General features: G+C 40.5%; 1 protein-coding gene across 2 annotated transcripts in view; it reads right to left on the reverse strand.

Annotated features, from left to right (window-relative positions):
• The window catches only part of CPM (carboxypeptidase M), a 36,581-nt gene that overhangs the window by 10,712 nt on the left and 4,407 nt on the right, over positions 1–21,462 (reverse strand). For both annotated transcript variants that reach the window (XM_064508893.1, XM_026100419.2), the window contains one exon: positions 4,206–4,303. In XM_064508893.1, coding sequence (XP_064364963.1) covers positions 4,206–4,303 — 98 coding nt within the window. The remainder of the gene's footprint in view (positions 1–4,205; positions 4,304–21,462) is intronic.

Raw genomic sequence — 21,462 nt, forward strand, 5'->3', positions numbered from 1 at the left:
CAGCAGAGGAGAAACTGATAATCCATCTTGGTTGATCATTTAAATGCCACTCTTATGAGACATTCTTTAACACTTGTACAGCACTAATTATTATGCATGGCTGCAATATATCCCATCGTGTTTATCCTTCTTTACTAATATGCACCAGTCTTAAAACCAGCATTTCTGCAAATACAGTTTGGCACATAGCCATTCCTTTGTCAAAGGCAATGGCGACATACAGCCCGCTTTTGAACTAGTAACTGGTATAGGATGCTACCACTTGGACTATTTCCATGCCACGCAGTCTTCACCTGGCCAAGGGGAAGACTAGACTAGATTTAGACTCAGAACAGCAGGAATAAGGGTAAGGAAGGTAAATGGGCCTGGCAGCACCCTGCTAGTGTCTCTGACTTTCTTTACATCACATGAACTGATATTGGAACCAAGTGGAAAATAGTTCACTATACAAGAAACATTTTTTCTGTTCTCTTTTCTAGAGCGCGTTTTTGTTTCCCTGCCACACGTCTCCCATGCTCTAGCTATGGGCAAAGGACATCAGGGTATCTCCTGAGACTCCTTGTGACAGGTATCAGAATACGTGGAAGCAAGTCTGGTGGTAAAAAATTCATCCTATTGCCTAGGAATGGTACAAGTGCAACTGCCATTCACCTTTGGAAATGAGAGTGAGAAATCTTACACAAGACTCATTAGCTTTTTTTTTTTTAAAAAAAAAAAAACCCAGTTACACTGATGACAAACCTACTCCTATCTCCAGTCACCCAAATCCTAATAAATTACTGTATCTCTAGGAACCCTTTTTTAGATATGACTACGCCTATGATGACATGGAAGATAGAGCCTAGCTACTTTAACTTAAATTGAAAGATAAGCCAGCAATAAATACATCCTTTCAGGTAAGGCCAGTGCAGGCCTATCAGTATGGGCTGAACGTAATGAGAGGCAAAATACTGCTGCACTCAAAAAAAGTGAGTGGGAAGGGGATGATTTAGGCGAAAAGGGATGGTATTACCATCCTGGAAAAGGGTTTTTTCTTGTGATGGCCCAGTTACACTACAGCTGCAGAAAGTTAAGGAACCCATATGTTTAATAAAGGGAGCGATACAAGGGTAGTTTACATGTTATTTACACATGCTTCCCCTTACAGAGCTTTTCTGCTGTGATATACGTGCTTCAGACACAGTTTTAGAACAAAATCCTCCGTTTTAGTTGTGTAGATAGGCCTCAAGCCCCTGGCACAGCCGGTCAGAAGCTGACAATTCTGCTCCATTTATGACTTCTGAGCATTTGGGGATTTGTTTTTTGGTCAGTGTGAAATGCAATGCGTTCTTCTAAGAACAGATGTGTGAGCGTATCTATCGGGAAAGAGGAGCTCTTTCAGGGAGGACACAAGCCTGGGACACAAGCGAGCCGCTGCCTAATTCAGGATGAACTGGGACTAGAAAAAGCTGGAAAACCACATCACCACTCCCCACGCCAAACAACTGACGTCTGATTTGCTTTGAGCTGCCCAGATCAAAGCACAGATTCTGTTTCTCAAACACCCCTGGCCACCGCTGTAATCAGCAGGCTGCCTCTCCCCCAGCTTCCCTGGCGCAAACTTTATCAGCATTTCACAGGCCACGCACATCGCGCAGCCTGTCACTGCCATTTTGACGTCCCATGGAGCTGAGAGAAGGGGGGAAGTGTTTTGTTGCGTCTCTGGAGACCTGGGACAAAAGTTCACTATTTGGCAATGGCTATCACAAAATCATTACATTTTGGCAGGTCATGTCTTACTCTACTAAAATCTTTAACCTATTCAAAAAATAATCTTTCTGATCCTGAAAAAAAACCCAAAACTCTCTTTTCCTAACGTTGTGTACTCCCATTATTTTATTTTTAGTTCCCCATTAGTTAGTTCTCCAAACATCCTAGGTTTTCTTCCAGCTGCATGTGTGAACAGCCTGCATACCTGCAACTGAGGTCCCCCCCAGCTCATCTCTGGTTTTGGCTGCTGGCTAAGTCATTAAAAAAACAAAACAAAACACCACATGACACTGACAGGTTAGAAGGGCCGTGTCACCAAACAGCACTAGAGAACATGTTTCTCCCTGTGCACCATTTATAGAAGGCATCAGGGAGGTACAGAAGACATAATTATATCAATGAAGCTATAATCCTACCATTTTAAGTTATGAAAGACTGTGGAACAGCAAGCTGAAGCTTGCCATACATTCAGTGCAACACTTATCTATTTAATAGATTATAGGGGAAGTGGAATTTTTCCCCAGTGACTAATCCAGCAGAATCTTAGATTATGGGAATAAACATTCAAGTTCTCCAATGCTTCACTCTACGAGGAATTAATTTCCTGCCATCTGAAATACATTTATGGTCAGATAGGAAAAAAAACTAATGACTACTGTGTGTTACATCTATGAACAAAAAAACTAAGGCTAAGGTCATCATGAGGGCCTGAAAAGGAGGAATAGCTCTATTTCCAGGATTTCTCCTAGGTGCATGCTTGGTCTGATGCACAAGCTAGAATGTCATTTGTTAGAGAAATATATAGCAGGGCAATTCACTGTAGCTAGGCAGCTCAAGGATCAACCCGTCTCTCAGCCAAACTTGTGACACAGGGCCAGATACTGAAATTTTGCCTCATTTGTCATATAGACAACATAGAAGTTTAGATCCTAGATCCTTTAGATCCAGTGATCCAGCCTGCCTGCTCTCCAGCAATACCTGACCCTATGGATATGTAAATAGCATCCATCTCCACAGTCAAAGGTCTTTGGGCACATGAAGTTGGGGAGCAATGGTGCTTCGTTGTGGAAGCTATAATAGAAAGCGTGGCAGCAGAAATCCAGCTTTCTGCAGTCCAACAGTACTTAGATTTGTAGCCTAAAAGCCAGGCTGTTCTGGATGAGATCATGTCCTGTCCCCCACCTCTTCCCCACCGAAGCTGGTCATCCTGTAGCTAGGGCATACAGGCTTTATAATTCTCTTCAGGAGTCTGCAGGGATTATAAGACGGAGCCTCAGCACCTAAGGCACCCTGGACTACCTTGCTGACACACACACGTGTTTTGTTTTGTTTTGTTTTTTTAAATGAGTTTCAGACCCTATCTTGGGCATCCCAGTAACACGTGTGTCCACTTAACACCATGAATCATCTCCCTCCCACACAGAGTTAAATTCCAAAGAAGTCAGACTCCCAGCAGTATTTTGAGCATAGCCACTGTCAAACAAGGTGAAACTAGTTTCACTTGGCAAAATTCTTGGCACATAATGTCACAAGTGCCTGTAGGCGTGCAAGTGCTCACACACAGTATTGGTAACAGCAATAGCTTGTGCTTTGTTAGGCAGGATACGCTTCCTAATCCATAGATTCTTCCTGGTTTTGCAAATTTGCAGTGTAGCATATATGTAATCCTGCCATTTCTGTAATGAACTAGTGTCAAGATTTACCTTTCACATTGGAAACTGTGCAGTTCAAAGTTATCCTGAGCCTGTCTAACAAAAGCAGGCAAAGCTGAAGAATAAGAGAAATAGAGAGAAAGCAAGAAAAGAACAGAGTGAAGAGGGAAGCCCTGAGTCTTTCTATACCAGATTCACGTACTATCCCAGGAAGGCAACGATCACCGTTATCTTGCCATGAACTGTCTCCTTTTTCATTAATAATGGGCATTCTTTCATCAGCAGATTAAGTCTGAAATGGCTTTTCATTTTGTACTCACTGTGTTATCTCAGGTGAATCTAGGTATTCCTAGGTTAAGGTTCCTAAGTGAATTTGTCTTCCCAAAATAAACCATTTGGTGCATAAGTCACAGGAATTATTATTCACTTCTAAGATGAATTTGAAGAGTTCCATCAGTCACACTTCATGCCTAGTCAATAATAATGTACAAGCAAACTATTGCATCTAACTCATTCCCAGTAAAGTTAAAGCCTCTGTTTTTATTCACATGGAAAAGACAAAGCTCTCCCTACTTAAGAGATGTCTTAGGTGCAGAATTTTTCTGTGATGTAAGGTCTCCTAAAGTCTTTCCACAAAAACAAGTTAACCTTATTCTTGAAATTCTTAAAGAAATACAGACATATCAGGTCATCTTTGAGGTATGATACACCTCAATAATAAGCAGTACATGCTTGAGAGAAGTTCTCTCTATATCTGTTGTAAGTATATTTGGTATAAATGACATTGCAAAAGTTGAAACATACCTCATCCCCATGCATATTAGCAACATACTTGAACTCTGGAATGCCAATCTTATGATGGGTTGGAAACCTTCCCAGAACAAGAACCCACAGGTCTCTACCTTTAAGAGGGGAAGGGGAAAAGACATTTTTTTAAAACAAAGTGTAAAATGAAACAAATCTTAAAGAAAAAAAAACATAAAAAGATTCAGTCATCAAGAAGACCATATAAATTCTCACATGTCATTGCTGTCAGTCAGTCCTACATACAGCATATCAGAGCAGACTGTGTTTTCTTTTCTAGGAGAACTTACTAAATTAGTTATAAGAATAAATGTTTGCCTTCTGACCAAAAGTCACAGTGAACTCTGCAATTTCAAAAGCATTTAACCAGTCCTAGAAAATAGTTTGGGGCATTTTTATTAACATTTTTTTCAAATCCAAGCTTATCAAGCGAGATCTTTTTCAAAAAGTCATCAAGCAACTAAAAACTATTTAAGATAAAAGACACTCTTCTCCCAAAAACATTGAATCAGGATAAGGGTTTTCTAAAGAACATGCAGAATATTATCACAAAGTAAGAGCATCATCTTATATAATAAAGACAAAGAAGAAAAGCTAAACACATTCATGAATTACTGATCAGACAACAGAAAATACCAGGCATAGCTGTATTAGAGACATTTTCCAAAGATCAACAGGGAAAGAATTAATAACTATGAAGAGCATTAGTTAGGACTACTAAAGCTGCACAGGAAGCTGAATTTAAGTAAAAAAGGAGGGAGAGAGAACATTATGGAAGTCCTAATTTAAAAAGGGGGCAGAGGGCAGGTATTACTTTCAGTAATGTGGCATTTCAGGTCTCATGTGTGAAACTATGCTTTCCACTAGGCTGTATAATGAGGTGGACAGCTCTGGTTTCAGTAGATGACAGCAATGAAACTGGACCGATTCCCTGATAACAGCAGCCACAGCCTATAGATCGCTAATGCCCAGACCTTGTGGGCACGTTGCCTGCTCCCATCTCTCACACAGGTCTTGGTTAGGACGCAGGAGCTGTCTCAGAGGAGTGCAGATGTCATCATTATTTACAAGAAAAAATAAAGGTAGGTGCTGCTATATGCAGTAATATAAAAACATTATTTCTTACACCTCTGTGGATCATCGGATCCGCAGCAAATAAACTCTGGATCATAGTCATCTCCCAGAGCTGGAAGCCATGACCCTCATGGCACAGCTGCAGAGAGCCAGTCACACAGCTAGAAAACAAAAATGCTGCAGCAACTGCAGTTTGTAAGAGGAGAAAAAAGTTGAGGAGAACAGAAGAAACACTACGAGATGCACTGAAACAACTACCAGATAGGTAAAACCATAGTCGGCAGTTGCCAGACTAAGCTGCCACACAACAGGTGGAATTGGAGTGGCTCAGGCTCAAGAAGCAAAATGACAGTGCTGCAAGCAGACAGATTCAACAAGGAATAGTCCCAGGCTCCCCCAGTTGTACACAGTCACTCTGGAAGACATTCACGTTCAATCCTTTTGGCCATAGTGCTTTTATGCACAAAGTTAAGAGATGTAGCCACCGACTCTTACTATAAAGGACAATGTGAGCAAGCAAGATACACTTTTTAAGGTAAGTTGACAGTAAGTGCGTTGGTGAAGAAGCTAGTATTCAGCTTTGTTCTATGAAAAAACACTGTTCCATTAAAAAAAAAAAGTCTGACTTATATAAGTCTAGACAGGTTACAGAGTGGAGAAACCACAGATATTTGCTTTTAAAGCACATCCTTCTTCAAAAGGCAAGAAAAAACAACACCAACCCCTCTCCCCCACCCTAGCCCTTCTCCCCTCCAAAACAGAGGGCAGGTCTTGCTGCAGTAATGTATGTTCAGAAGTGTCGGGGGGGGGGGGGGGGCGGGGAGGAGGGGACACACCAACAACAAACCTTATTCAAGAAAAAACATACTACTTTTATTCGGAATCCAGCACAGACCACAGTCTCAACTTAATTTCCATCTCTGTAAAGCATCATCCTCTCTCTGGTTGTATCGAGAGACAACCTGTAAAAGCTATCCAGCAAGTCCTTCAACAGCGCTCCTATGAGTCTTTGTCTCCGTGTCCTCTAGCCCTTCTGTACAGCTGTCCTTCCCTCTACTGCATGAGAATTTCAGACGTCTCTCCTTGGTGCTTTACTCCTCATTTGCCATACAGACTGCTGTAGTGCTAGTAGCAAAGGACATATATTGGAAATCTGATGGCGTCTCAGCTCTCTCTTCTGCATGGAGCTGGATACGGCTGTAAAACACATGGTTTCCTACAGAGAAGCAGCTTTCTATGAGAATAGGCTATAAATTCATTCAGCCAGGGACTGCCTGTTGTCAGAGTGAGTACCAAGTGCACAGGCTTGTCTTCAGAATACCTTAAAGCCAACAGGTTAAGTGAATTACATGTCAAAAGTCCTCAAGTGAGACGAGTGCTGATTAATAGCATCAGTTTCCTCAAATCCTTCGTCATTTCCCATAAAAGCATAAATCAGTGATCTAAAAGCTGAGTGCTAGCTGATAGCTTAGTGCAGGATCAGTATTAATATGTTTATATATGGTATTACATTCCTGTATATAATTATTATGTAGTATTTAAAATCCCCAACCAGTCAGAACAGCCCAACAATACTGCAGTTGCTAAAACATAAAGCATCTTATCTCAGCAATAATCGGACACTAGCCTCTGGCTACATTTGAATGGAAGCAGATCAAAAGGGCTGTCCCAAACCCAGTTACTAGTGATGATGACCATCCATTGCATGCAAGCTATTTGGAGCATCCTACAATCTGAGGTAGAGCAGTGTCATTTTCTTTAACCACTCCCCCACAGCAGCACTAGCACTGATTCGGTACCATATATCCTAAAACAACAAGAGTCCAGGTACTGCTAAAAATGCCATAAGCTATGCCTCTGTCATTTAAGACTTTCTGCAAGTAATCTTGTATTCTGATTTGAAAATAAAGACTGCTTGTGCCTTGCCATCAGCAGCACTCATTCCTGCTGCTATCAGTGTAAAATTGCACTCATGGGAAACAAAAGAAAGAGCCAAGTATAGACTAGCATTAAGTACAGATCTAAATTGGTCTTTCCAGCATTAGTGTTTAGACTGTTTATAGTTTGTGTGAGGGCCATATAAATGATAAACACTCCCATGAACCAAGACATCAATTATTTTCTAGCATTTCCAGCTTCTGAGGAGTATTAAACCTACTATTAACAATTAAAATAAATTCTTAGATCTGCTTAGCCTGCACTACTGGATAGCGCACCTATAAGGGATGATTTAAGTAGCGTATCTATAAAGGATGATGTAAGGTTTCTTTCCGTACAGCCGTAATTTACCGCATGTAAAGAGATTCAGCAGAGAGATAAAATTTCCTTTAATCAGTAAGGCCTACACAACTTTTGTTTCTCTACCTGAAGTGAACAGCTAAACCTCCTCCCAAGCTTTGAATCAACTGAGTGTGTACTGAGAAGCCATTTCTCACTGTCAAACCAGAACTGACTCCAGTTAATCAGCAAATTATATTCCAAGCAATCAAGACGGACCTGTGTTTGCAACTGTCTCTCTCAGGGCAAGTAATGGGACGTCAAAGTTAGTATTGCAACAGAGCCAGATCATACAGCTTCTAGTAGAGTGACCAGATTTTTAAGTTTACTAGCATTGCCACAGCTCATAGCAGAGTATTAGTATTTTAAACAGATCTACCAAAACCAGAAATTAAGCTGAAGAAATGAAACTGATCTCCAGATCTAACAGGAAAGAAATCCAGTCATCTATAGATCCTGCAGCCTGGATTACCCTCCCTGGTTTCTTTTGTTAGGAAATTTACTCTAACTTTGTGCTTTACAGTTTCATTTAGGATAAAAAAAAAATCTTATTTTTGATGGGTTTTATGGCTAAGAAATGAAGCAAGACTATTCCACAACGTGCCAGATCTGCTGTCAGTACTCCTCGGACTAGGGCTGCTCATTTAAGTTCGCGTGGAGGTCCACTTCAGCTCAGGAGAAGCGATACACTCACTACAGTTCTCCTGTGCCAGCCATATGCTGCACGCTGACTTCATGCCTAGGAACTGCAGTAATGCCCCTCATGTGGGGAATGTCCCGACCCAGAAAATCAAGAAGATCAAGAAATCAATCCTGTTTTATCACTTCTAACTTTTATATCACATTCATGGCAAATAGGCTTCTGTGCTAATGTAAACTACTCTTTGGCTTTTAAGCTTTGTAAACTGTACTTGAATTTACTGCAGGGCTCAGTACTGCCAATGTGTACAATTCTTAGCCAAAACAGAGAATTACAATTGCCTCCTGTGTGCACACACTCTTGATGTATTTCTGAAAAGGACGATGGAAATACCGAGACATTAAATACCTATCTAGTTTAGTATCGTATGTGCAAATTTCAGAAAGACAACTAGGGGTTAGTTTATCCATAACAGCGGGGCAACACACTGCCTTCCAACAAAACACTGCTCTGCTTAATGAGACTTAAGGAGCACTTCCCTTTTTCTGAAGCGAGCACCAGCAGTATGCTTGCCCTGTGGTACTCCGATTTACCATCACCAATTCGAGCTGGCAAATCTGAAGCTATTTTGGAACTTGGCTCCTGCAAGAGGATCGCCAACAGCACCACCCAGCTTGATTCCCATTCTAACAGAATTTGAGAGTTACCAACATGTTATTTATGTACCCAGAACGATTTAATCAGAATGACTGATTAAAGTAGCATTGCAGAAGTAGCCTTGCAGACACGACCAAATGTGAGTTTAATCTAACCAGACTGTTGAGTAAAGCACTTTCCAGACTACAGTAAGCAATGTAAATGTATCCTTCATAACCTTATAAATTATCAGCAAAAAAGGCAGCTGTGTCTGCTCAGAAAACAGACACTCTCGAGGTATAGTTTACTAGAATAACGGAAGTATCTGAAAGTGGGATCAGATAAATATCTGTATGAGCAACCGCAGTACATCAGATTCTTTTGTGTGAGTTTATGCCTTGCTGTCAGTATATCACATTCTCATGGTCTACTGAGACAGAAAGGATTATCTAAAGACTCAGACTGAATCAGCATTAGTAATGAATAACACAGTTGGTATCCCAAGAGGAGCTAGGACACTTTTTTTTAATATAAGAAAGTCACCAAGGTATTCTGAAGGATTAGAAAAGACAGATTAGTCACATACGTTAACCAGACATATCTGACAATACTCAGCATGGCACATAAGTAAGCAGAACAAAACCAGAAGAGCCCAATGCAACACTAGATTACGGGTCTACAATAACCAAAACAAAAAAAATAGGTAACATTTCTTATTTGGGGCGGTGGTAAAGGTCTTACTATTTGTTTTATCTTCCCAAGTATCCTGCTTAATGGAGAGACTGCAAAAGAGATCATACTTCACAAAATGTTAGCAAAAACTACTCTAACCATGCTGTTCTTGATAAGCTACTGGAAGAAGTTAAAATCACTGATAAGAAAACAAAAGCTTGTTTAAGGATAACAGCAAAAGAGACTAAATGGTACAGTACCTGGGCAGCATTTTTGAAGTGTTAGGACTATCCTATGCTCTGTATTTGCATTTGTTAGCCTCCTGAATGCTAGTACAGCCCTGTCTCTGTCAATTTGTGCTACTTCTTGAGATACAAAAGACCTAGATGTTTCAGCAACAGATGCACTATTACTGACACAGTTACTACACTAGTCCCACTGCTTATCGTCACATTTCTGGACTCTTAAGGCCATGTCTGTCTGTCTCTCCCCCGCCCCAAAAAAAGAGTAACAATTTCCTACTATTTAATAAGTGCCTACCTACTTCAGAAATTATATCAGCCAATCCAATTTAGAGTCAGTACCCAATGAGCAGAACCATGGGAATGACCAATGACTCTTAAAAACTAGGCACGGTTTATTTGTAACCAAAGCATTTGAGGAAGGAAGAGAGTCAAAACAGTTCACATGCTTGCTTATCCTTTCTAAAGATTTACAAATCTTTGGTTGCTTGGGAAGTCTGTAGTTGCTTCAGACACTTCCACGGGATTTGTATTTTATGAGAATGACAACCTGCTCCTATACTTATGTGACTCATCACTAATACCATTTCCAGTTCTCACCATCGAGCTGAGCACACTCATACACAAAAGCATGAAAAACTGCCAATGCAGAGCACAATCTCTACAATAGGATTTTATAGTTTATTTGAACACAAAACAGAGAAAACCCAACAATTAAAAAAATCTAAACAAAAAAACCAGAAAGGAATACCATTTTTAAAGTAACATACACTAGCCTTATTCAGTACCAGTCACTGAGAGGAAGAGAACACCACAGAATTAGTCCAAACAGGCCTTCCCTGCCATTTACACTAACTCAATTCATAGTCACTCCCAGAAACCAAACAGACTGTTTTTCTTCTTCACCAACTCTTGCTTCTATTAATTAGCACTGGATTTTTAAACGTCATTCTAAAAATACACGTTTTATTTTCTTTTTTGAGAAATGTGTGAAACTGGTATGCACCTACCAGATTTCAAAAAAAAAAAAAACTATTGTACACATACAAGAAAGAAATACTACCCATTCACAGTAGTACAACTGGATCATCATCTATTGCAAGCCAGCAGTGAGAAGGGGCGATGGTTTGTTTATAAATGCAGTTTATCCGAATCCAACTGTTTTATTTAGCCTACCCTTTTGCCACCACAGGCAGAGGCAGCCCTCAACTCGAAAGGAAGAGAGGGAGTAGGAAACCAGGAGAAGACTACAGGTTGTTGCTCCTATACGTCTCAGGAGACGCTGGCACACTTTAAGGATTTCAGTGCATTGAAGCACCTTGCCAAGAGACTTGCTATGCATGTCCTATGAACATCCTTGGCAGACCCAAAACATTACATCTGCAGTAAGAATGGGAAGCCCATAACAATACACATCCCAAAACTGGCAAGCAGAGTCCTACAGATTCAGACAGTGAATAGCTTTGTTTAGCTGGCTGGAGGTAAAAAAAGGAAGAGCAATTAACTTGGGGGGGGGGGGGGGAAGATACATATCATCATCATCTGTTTCTGGTTTAGTTAATAAGCTGTCTTAGTTTGACCAGCTGCTTCTAGATTGTCTCTCAAAAATGGGGAAAAAAAAAAAGTCTCCTTAGAAATACTAGTGACAGTCTTTTAGGAAAGGCAACCTGTGTAACAAGTACTACAGGAATTGAAATCCAGGCAGCGTGACCAACTACAACGAATAGAGTAACTTAGACCTTTGTCTCATCAAGAAATACGTTCTGGTGTCCTTTGTCTGCTCATGGGTTTTGAGAGCAGCCTAGTGCAAGTGTGCATCAAAGCAAGCTTTGTACTTCAACCTACTTTAGGTCCACCACTATTAAGAAATACTCCTTGTCAGAAACATCCACATCGCTGACCACTTGAAGCACATACTGCAGAAGTATCACTCTGTGCTTGCCCTGTTCCTAGACTTTTTTCTGGCTGTTCTTGGAAAAAGACTAGATTGGACTTTTGAACTTACACAGTAGGACTAGTTTTAGAGAGCAGAGTTTGCTTTTATTTTAGCTTTAGGATAAATGTTACTTTTTGAGATCTGCTCAAGCTCTCCCTGCTTAACATTTGCCAGGTGAGTGAGTGTGTGAGTTCCCTGGGATTCAGCAGGCTTCAGGCTCCTGGAAGACACTGGCTAGGAGCAAAGAGAAAGTGCAACTCAACTGTCCTAAACCCACTGTGAGCTCAGCATGATATACAGCAGCTACAATCATTTCATTAAATAACCCCTACTACCACTGACCTTTTCCATAACAATAGAATTAAGCAGGCCCTAGATACCAAACTACAGCATCATCTGCTTAGAAACATCCTCTAACCTTTCTGTCACATCGGAGCCACTGTATAGATAATAAGAATTACAGTGCCAGAAGCGGAGCAGTTTATGGGGAGGGTAGCCTCTCAGCTGCGAGGGGACGAGAGCTACGTTCTGCTCCATGCATTATTTGTTTCCATCTCCAATAACTGTCTAATTCATAAAAAGTTCAGAAAGCAGAACTAGCAATCACATGCAAAGCCAACTTCACTCACAAAAAATTAGGTCTCTCTTCTCCAGCAAAACTTGGCATAGAATGAGTGTCTAAGGAACCAATGCTTTAGGGTAAGAAGTCACATCTTGCCTACCAACTAATATATAACATGCATTATGAATAGGTGTCTGTTTGCATTCACTGAACCAGCTGAACACAATATGCCATACCTTAACTACACACAATAAAACTTTAATTGGGGAATTCTGAGAATCAACAACATCAGCAGCTCCAGGGATCTATGGCCAGAGGACCTGGGCAGACAGGCCCTCCAGCAGCGATGCAAGGTGCATCGCTCTTCTCCTGTAATGGTTTGACTAGGGAACAGAAAGCTACTAGAGGGTACTTTTCTACTTAAAAGCCTCATCGCCTGGAGTAGGGTGGGAAGACGTGTTGCTGTCTTGTCACTGCTCTCCTCTCAACAGAGAGGAAAACGCAGACAGACTGACCTTCTGGTTTAAAACACAGGCACAGAATAACAGTTTTATTTCTTCTGAAGTAAATCTCTGACTAAAATTTGTTTAAAAAAATAATACTGGACTGCAAGTACAACTTGTTAACCACTGACTGGTAATACCAACATTCACCAGATTTCCCCATTTCTAGGCAAATTGGGTCATGCTACAGGGCCTCTAAGACCAACAAATGTAGGCTGGGACAAGCTAATAAAGAGAACTAATTTGATGATTGAAGACCCTTGACTGCCTCTTTACTAATGAATATGTTTTCTCTTTTTTTCTTTACAGGAGAATCTCATTCTCTCCCTATGCTACTCTATAGCCTCTGAAAATCCACAATCCAAGGAAGGGAATGCTTATTTAGGACCAGCTTACATCAACACCGAGTTACACATAAGTAGTAGTTTGAAGTGGGAGTACAAATTTAATTTTCTCCTTGAGAGCAGCAGACCATAAATTTGAGTTGTCAGTAACAATACAAAGGATCACAAGCCATGTTTCAAGACCATATTTATTTACACAGATAGAAATTTATGTACAATGCTCCGAGAAGTGGAAGCCTACAAGAAGTGAGGGGAAAAACAAGTAACTTCTTTGTCCATTATACATCATACTTAGCGTCCTGAGTTCTATGTTCCTCTTTTTTTTTTAAATTTGTTTTTACATCTCCTACATATTTACTCTGCCAACACCAAGTAAAGGATATGGATATAGACACAAATCGACTGAACCCACCAGTTGCACTTGCTAATGCTAAGTTACACAAGCTTCCCACCATTGTTAAATGAACAAATTTGATTTAAGTTCACTGGTGTAAATTATGACATCCAATTACCACTTCTGTCTACTTCTAAACAAATACGGAGAGCTGCGAAATCTTGCTGAGGAAGAACAGGATGGCTGTAAGTTTAAAAATCTTTACTGCTCTGAAGAGAGCAAGGCAAGCTTGATAAACACATGCATACTTGTTGAGAACTACAAAGCAAGGACTACAGAGGAGGCAGAAGAGCTGGGATTTCTCCCACAACATTATTTTTAGATAAATGGTGTCATAGGAATAGTGGACTATTTCTAAACAGATCGTTCCAGTTCAAAGTTACAACATACAGATTCCAGTAGGAGATAACAGCTTTTATATAAGTTGAAGTGTTTGGACTATGTCACTAAGATGGGTTCCTTCTTCCTTCTCAGAGACCATAATAAGGACCATTTGGCCAAATATCCTGTCTCAGACATTGGTCAACAGCCACAATTTAGGAAAGAGTAAAAGAACATAACAAGCATGTGCGATACTTCCCCCCAGTCCTTGCTCAGTCTCTAAATGCTGTCAGCTTCCAAGTCAGATACACTTTCTGGGTAAAAGAGACCTTGAAGTAAGCTATATTCCACCTGCTATACCCAAAATATAGTCTGTGGGCATCACCTGCCTTCCTGATTACTGTATAGCTATAGTTACCATTTTTTACATGGAAACCATGTAGAATGATTTTTCTGGATATACTACAACATGCTCCTGCCCTCCCATACATCTCCACCATCACAACATGGTAGCTGCAGTTTAGGTTGTGAGCTCAGGGGCTGCAAGGCTACTCAGAGCATGTGGGATTCTCCCACCCTATAGAGCAGATCATTAAAGAAAGCATAAAAGAGGCTGGCCTTTTTTCAGTGCCAGTTTAACTTAAAGTACTTTCCTACAATGGCATTCTGCATAAAACCGTTATCTAGTCTACAGGATGTTCTTTCATTGCCAGTGGGCATGTTGCAACACAGAACTTCTCATATGCGAGTTTCTTTGCTCACCACTCTCCAATCTTAATCTCTTAAAAGAGAAGCAACAATGAAATTACATTTAGCGGGTATTTTGCATTCATTTCAAAGACACTTTTGCACAAATAACAACCTTTGGGTAACATCCAAATATCTTCTGCTAAAACATCCCCAACCAATACCACCTAAGGAGAGTGATACACTCTTGAAGCAACTTTAAAAAGCTCTTGCTTTCTCATATCTATATAAAAACCTGTAACCACCAGATCCTAGTTGCAGAAGCTGCAGAAGTTTCTTTTCCAATAGCTGTCTTATTCAAAATGTATGGGCTTATTCAAATGTAAAGGGTTTGCATGACAAGGCACAACCAATTTAAGGAAAAAGAAAGCTGCATTTTATTTTTCAGCTGACAGCATGGAATTTGCAATTTTTAAGTTAATATGTCAGTGTAACCATGAAGTTTATTGAAAAGTTTTTTGTTTGTTTGGGCTGGGAAGTAAATCTCAGATGTGGCAAATTTCAGAGAAAAACCCTTCTAGAAGATTTTCTGCAAGAACTGTCCTTAAGTTTTGTGTGCGCACACGCATAAAGGAAAACCACATGAACATGCACACACCCACACACTATTATTTTTTAGGTGCAGGAGGTAGCATAAAAGGAAAAACAAAGATGACTGACCAATTCACAACAAGCAGGAGGAAGGGAAGATTTAAGCAAGTTATTTTACTTTCACTGCAAGAGACTGCATCTCTAAAAGTAACTTCATAAATGGCTCATCCTTCTGTCAGGCAAACATCTCAAGCTGACCAAGCTACATAATCTTTATAAGTTATTTGCATAGGAGAAAGGGCGGGCAAACAGGAAAGCAATGTGAAGTCATGTTATCAGACAAAATCTTAGTACTTGACTAAGAAAGACTGACTGCATACAAACTACCTTTGTCACATTATAATAGTCAAATATTAATACAAAAGGTAGAAGTACTGTGCTTTTTTCCTATAAATAGATATACACAATATTCATAGTTAAGCTAATTCTGGTAACTAAATTGCTACATGATACAGTCAGGAGAAATCTGAAAGTATATTTCAACAATTAAGGACTTGTGTAGCTTCGGTTAAGAGAAATGTATTTAAAAGTTAAAACTGACGCAGTAAAGGTAAGTTCTACTTAAGGACATGGTTTAGAGCAAAGCTCAGTTGGGAGCTGAAGAATTTTAAAACTATGGGCTAATATACTTTCTTGTTTTTAAAATCATGAAGCCCTGAACAAGCCAGTGCCCTCCTCCTCTGTTCTTTTTCCCTTCCCACCATACTGACTCACAGAATACACTGCAAATAGAGTTTACAAGGCTGTTAATGTCAAGCCCAGCCATGAACCTAAACACCCTTTCAATAGTAAAATGAACATAAGTCTAGCTAAAATCTTGTTAACCCGAGTTTATATGCCACAAGTACTGACAAAGACCAGAATAAAGATGGTTATGAAGGAAGATACAAAAAAAGAAAGTGGCAGGGAAAGAGTAAAAAAAATTGGGAAAGATGCAGGCAAGCACAAGTAGAAGTTTAACTAGCATCAGAATTTTAGAACACCCCAGTTTTTAATGAAACTCTGGGCCCGAGCCAATTGACTTAATGTGCTTTAAATGGGCCCCTTAGAGTGGGAAATGTCTCATTCATGCTGATTTCTAAAAACAAACGCTGAAAACCTCAGTGCTTGTACTATCTACACATGCCATGCTTGCCTGGTGAGCTTGTATTTCACAGTACTAAAGAAACATGTGGGCTGGGGGACAAAGAAGAGATACACGAAGTGGAGACATTACCAAAGATTGCAGACAGAGGACGAAAGCCTGCAGCAGTCAGATGAAACAAACTGAAAGTAATTCTCTCTTGTGCACAAGCATACCTTTACACTACAACTCTAAGGGGGAAAAAAGGAATTACAATATTCTCTTTACAGACATCACATTCCCCCTCAGATTTCCCTCCAGAGGATTTCTCTTTTTGTCTTGAAAATAAAGTCCTCTTTATTGCCTTTATCTTTTTCTTCTCTTTAGATTCACTTGTACTCACATTTAGTTTGCAGAAACATTTAGTAATGGGTGACAGTGAGAAACTTATCTCAGACTTTACTGGACTAGATATAACCTTCTCATTCTATTTTTGCACAGTGCCAGGACCCCAGAGACTAACTTGACAAGAATTATTTCAGTATTGTACAAACATTTTATGGATACAGATTTCAATTTGATTTTCTTCAGCAGTAAAATTTCAAAATTTTCTTCAGCAGTAAAGACACAGTAAAAGCATCCAGAATCTAAAGTGTTTCTGGTGTAAGTTCAATGAACTTTACATTGCATTTTACTGTCCATGGTAGTAAGCCAGGCTCCTCCTTTACTCTATCACAAGAAATGGCTGAAAACAAGTTTCTATTTTTCCTAGGTGGACGTGGTTAGTCAGCCACATACACAGACTATTAACATACAGACTAGACAAATACTGTACCCGGGTCTATTATGGTTAGATAAAGACTTTCACCAGAGTGAAAAGAACCCAAAATCAGCACTCTTCCATTCCACAGCTTCCCCTAAATGCCTAAAAGTAGCCCATTTAACGATCATGCTGTATCAGAACAGTCAGGAGATCTGTAATTCCTGGCATATCTGGGGCACAACTCCCACTGACATTTGTGCAGAATGATGTTAGGGCCAGGTTAATCACCTGGGTTCTCTATTAACTATACTGTGAGGCAGGTGCACTCCCTTCCCAGCACACTGCAGAGTCCTGATCCCTGGTGCACCCTTTGGCAGAGTCACAGCTGCTTATCTGATGGAGACCCGGGCACACGCCATTCCCTTCAGCTTTCCGAGGAGGAAATCCATGAACATGGGCAGGGAAGGAGACACAGCGTGCTCCAACAGGCACCTCCAGTCTGGGCCACTGAGAAACCCAGTCTTCTGGGAGCCCTACAGCGTAAACCTTCCCTGTAGCACATAGTATCATCTATGCACACACACATGTGGAGATCCCACATGAATTTAAGAATAAAAATAATAAAATGATAACTGCATGTTTCAATCCCCCCCCTTTATAGAGCAGGGGTAGCAGAATACTGCTAAGTAAGATTTGGAGGACGAGTAAAAGTCAAAGTGCTTAAGATTAGCAGATGGGATGTGCCAGTTAACAGGCAACCAAAAGAGCAACTGAACAGAAAATAGCAAAATAGGACTATTAAACCACATAGTTCTCACCTGAGAAAGTTTTCAGGACAGCTCTGTTGCAGGAAACTATTTCTGAAAATTTCCAATGAAGCCGCAACAAAATTTAATCAGTTTGTTTTGTTCTGTTCTGTCTTTTGCTTCCCCACTGATCAAATCTACCGAAGAAATGTTAACCTGTTAAGTCATCTTTGAAGCTCTCCATCAGGTAAAAACAGAGGAACTTTAACCATATGTAACTTCCTTTGCTCAGAGAGTGGGAACTGGCTTACGATGTCTACAATTGTTCCAATTGGACTGGAATTCTAAAAATGTAGACTGGCCTCTGGAAAAGACAGATCTAAAACAAGCTATCATTAGCATGTTATCACTTTATCCTGAATCCACAGTGTATCTTTATGTGGTTTGTATGGAGGGTTTTTTTTAAAAACAAAAAAAAAACAAAAAAAAACTTTTTATGGTGTTTTTAAACAGTGTGGATCTACTACAGAAGTCACCCAGCTGTTTCAGCATTGCTTGCTTTTGCCCTCCTAATAAAGTCATGAGGTCTACCTATTTTATTTATTTATTTTAAATTTAACAGCATGGCATCCTTGACAATGAAAACCTCAGATCACACACTTACTGAAATATTCTCTTTCCGATAGCATACACAGCAACATTCACTAACTAAGGAGCTGGTTTGTGTTTTTCCACAGCGGTGGCATTAGGCAGGCAAGGTTCTCTAAAACCACTTTCTGCATTGACATAACTCTCTGTATCTCCGTTTCATTACACAGTGTACCCTGCTCCTGTCTGGCCCTCTTCCGATTACTTGTGCATGGGAGGACCATCAAGCCTCAGCTGCATCACACTGGAGTTCTAGCTGTTAGTTTCACTAACAGCTGCTGATACTACAATGCTAGTAATATTTCAGGGCAACTGTTCTGAAGAGGGTATTCTGTTGCAAGAATGGTTTAGCCTTCCTCAGCGTAGTTACATACTTATAATGCACAGCAGGATATAGGACACTTAGAACTGGCATTTAATCTCTCCACAAGCCCTCTGTTTAGTGAGGCAATTATTACCAGTATATAGACAGAGGATGTTCTTCTGGGCCAAGAACAAAGTCAGATTCAGCTACAGATTTTCATAAATACATTATAAAACACAATTTCTGCATTCAAACCAAGTGAACATTTCTGTTACTACATATACTGACAGCGTAGATATTACTAACAAACACTTTGGCATTTATACCAGAGTAACACTCGGAAGCCCTAGTCAAAGATTAGGTCCTTACCTGCCAGGCTATGCTTTTGCACAGCAACAAGATACGCCTGAATTCTCGCCATAAGAATTTGTGCCATAAGAAAAGAGAACTGGTGATAGGCTGAGCACAGCAAAACACCATTTGTGTTTTCTTCTTCACTTTGTATGTTGTAATACACCTACAGCATTGGGTACTGCGCAGATTAGAGAACAGCTCCAGTCAAAGTTCTTTTACTAGCTTATGCAACAACACATATGAAACAATATAAAAGCACCAAGGTATTTTCTGGGCTACCACATATGTCTCATCATTTTGGCCTTAAAGAACCTTCTGAGCCAAGGAAGGTTTCTTTTGGCTATGACTTTCATACCTGTACGTCTGGGTCTCTCTGGGAAGGGAGGAACCTTTTTTTTTTTTTTTTTTTTTTTTTTTTAAGAATTTAACCACATAATATATGGATTTTTCACACAGAAAACATTTATGAGAATCATCTGCTGCTAGCCTTGCTTTTTTCCCAAGGTTGTCAACTAACCTGTGGACAGAATCAGTTCTGCCAACACCAAGTTTCAGGGGATACTTGTGGAGAGAAGTCCAGCACTGGTCATGCAGTGAGACATCCTAGAACGCTGTCTGATGATCTGCCTGTGTGAGCCAAATATCCCTGCCAGTTACTGTGGATTTATTACCTTTGATGCCACTGATCAAGAAGTCCTGTCATCCTGTTTGTATTCCCTGTCAGAAGCAACTGAAGCACTGCTATTCTCTTAGCATTAGGAAAATTGCTGGACTACCCACCTGTTTATAGACCACATCAGGTAGTATGGTCTTTCACAAACATATACGCATCACTCACTCTTGAGGGGTTTGCACTTACTTACTAAATTAGACCACACAGGTAACACTTAGCTTTGTCATTCAGCAGGCTACACCTTTTACAGAACCTCCTCTCCCCTTGTTTCGTGATGATAGCTTGGCAAGTGAGGTGCCCAAATAACAGCTTACAAATATACACATATATATATATATATATATATGTGTGTGTGTGTGTGTGTGTGTGTGTGTGTGTGTGTGTGTGTGTGTGTGTGTGTGTGTGTATATACACACACACAGCTCGGCAGCCTGAATGGGCAGTTGTCAGTCTAGAACTCACACTTGCCAGTAATCTGATAGAGGAATTGTGAATTTCCATATAGTGATGTAAATCATGATATAACAGATCCGGCATCTTTTAGTTTGCTTTCCAGTGAGACTCTTGGTACTGGTTCCATTGCGTACATTGCTGCTACAGTACACATATGCCAGACAAACACACTTTGTAAATCTCATCTCAGACTTATGAATGGCCAATCACACTTGACGGATTACCTTTTATGCAGAAATGACTGCCTCAGCAGCTGAACGGAGAGTAGCAGATGACTTCAACCTTGACCTTAGCAAGGCTTTCAGCACTATCTCCTACAGCATCTTTCAGTATCTTTGTCAACGAATTGGTAACATGAACTGGATTGGCAGACTACAGCAAGGTGAGAAACTGGCTAGACTGCTGGACTGAGCAATTAGCAGTCAAGGTCTCAAAATCCAACTGACAGCAGATTATTAGCAACATTCCTCAAGGGACAAGAGTGGTGCGGATACTGTTCAACATCAGCATCGGGGACAGGGCTGCCATTCAGAGGAACCTTGACAAGCTGAAGGAATTGCCCAACAGAAACCTCAGGAAGTTTGACATAGGCAAATGGAAAGTCCTGTAGCTGGGACAGAATAACCCCATATTGGGATTATCAGCCCAAAAAATAACTCCATCCTTCTACAGGGTGAGGACTGACTGGCTAGTCTGCAGCTCTGCTGAGGGTTCAGATGACAACAAGCTGAATGCAAGTCAGCAGCATACTCTTGCAGCAGAGACGGCAACCTGGATGCTGAGCTGCATCAGCAAGAACATAAGCCAGCAGGTTGAGAGAAGTGATTATCCCCCTCTGCTCATCACTAGTGAAGCTACATCTGTAGAACTGTGTCCAGTCTGGGGCTTCTCGTTACAAGACAGACATCAATACACTGGAGAAAGTCCAGCAGAGGGCCACTGAGATGAGGAGGAGGCTGAAGCTTATCACATTTGAGGAGAGGCTGAGGGAGGTGGGTTTATTTAGCCCAGAGGATGATTCAAATGCAACCTTCCATTATTATAGATTATAGAGAGGATGAATGTGGACTCTTCTTAGAGGTGCACAATGAAGAGACAGGTCACAGCTTGCAGCAAGGAAAATTCTGATTGGATATAAATTAAAAAATTTCCCCAATGAAGGTACAGTTGAGCACTGGATCAGGTAAATAGCAATGCCGCGGAATCTCCATCCTTGCAGATATTCAAAACTTGAGTGGAGAAGGCCCTGAGCAACAAAAATCTAACTTTGAAGTTAGCCCTGCTTCAAACAAGAGCTTGAACTAGATGGCCTCC

This window comes from Dromaius novaehollandiae, chromosome 1 (assembly GCF_036370855.1).
Source record: "Dromaius novaehollandiae isolate bDroNov1 chromosome 1, bDroNov1.hap1, whole genome shotgun sequence".
NCBI lineage: Eukaryota > Metazoa > Chordata > Aves > Casuariiformes > Dromaiidae > Dromaius > Dromaius novaehollandiae.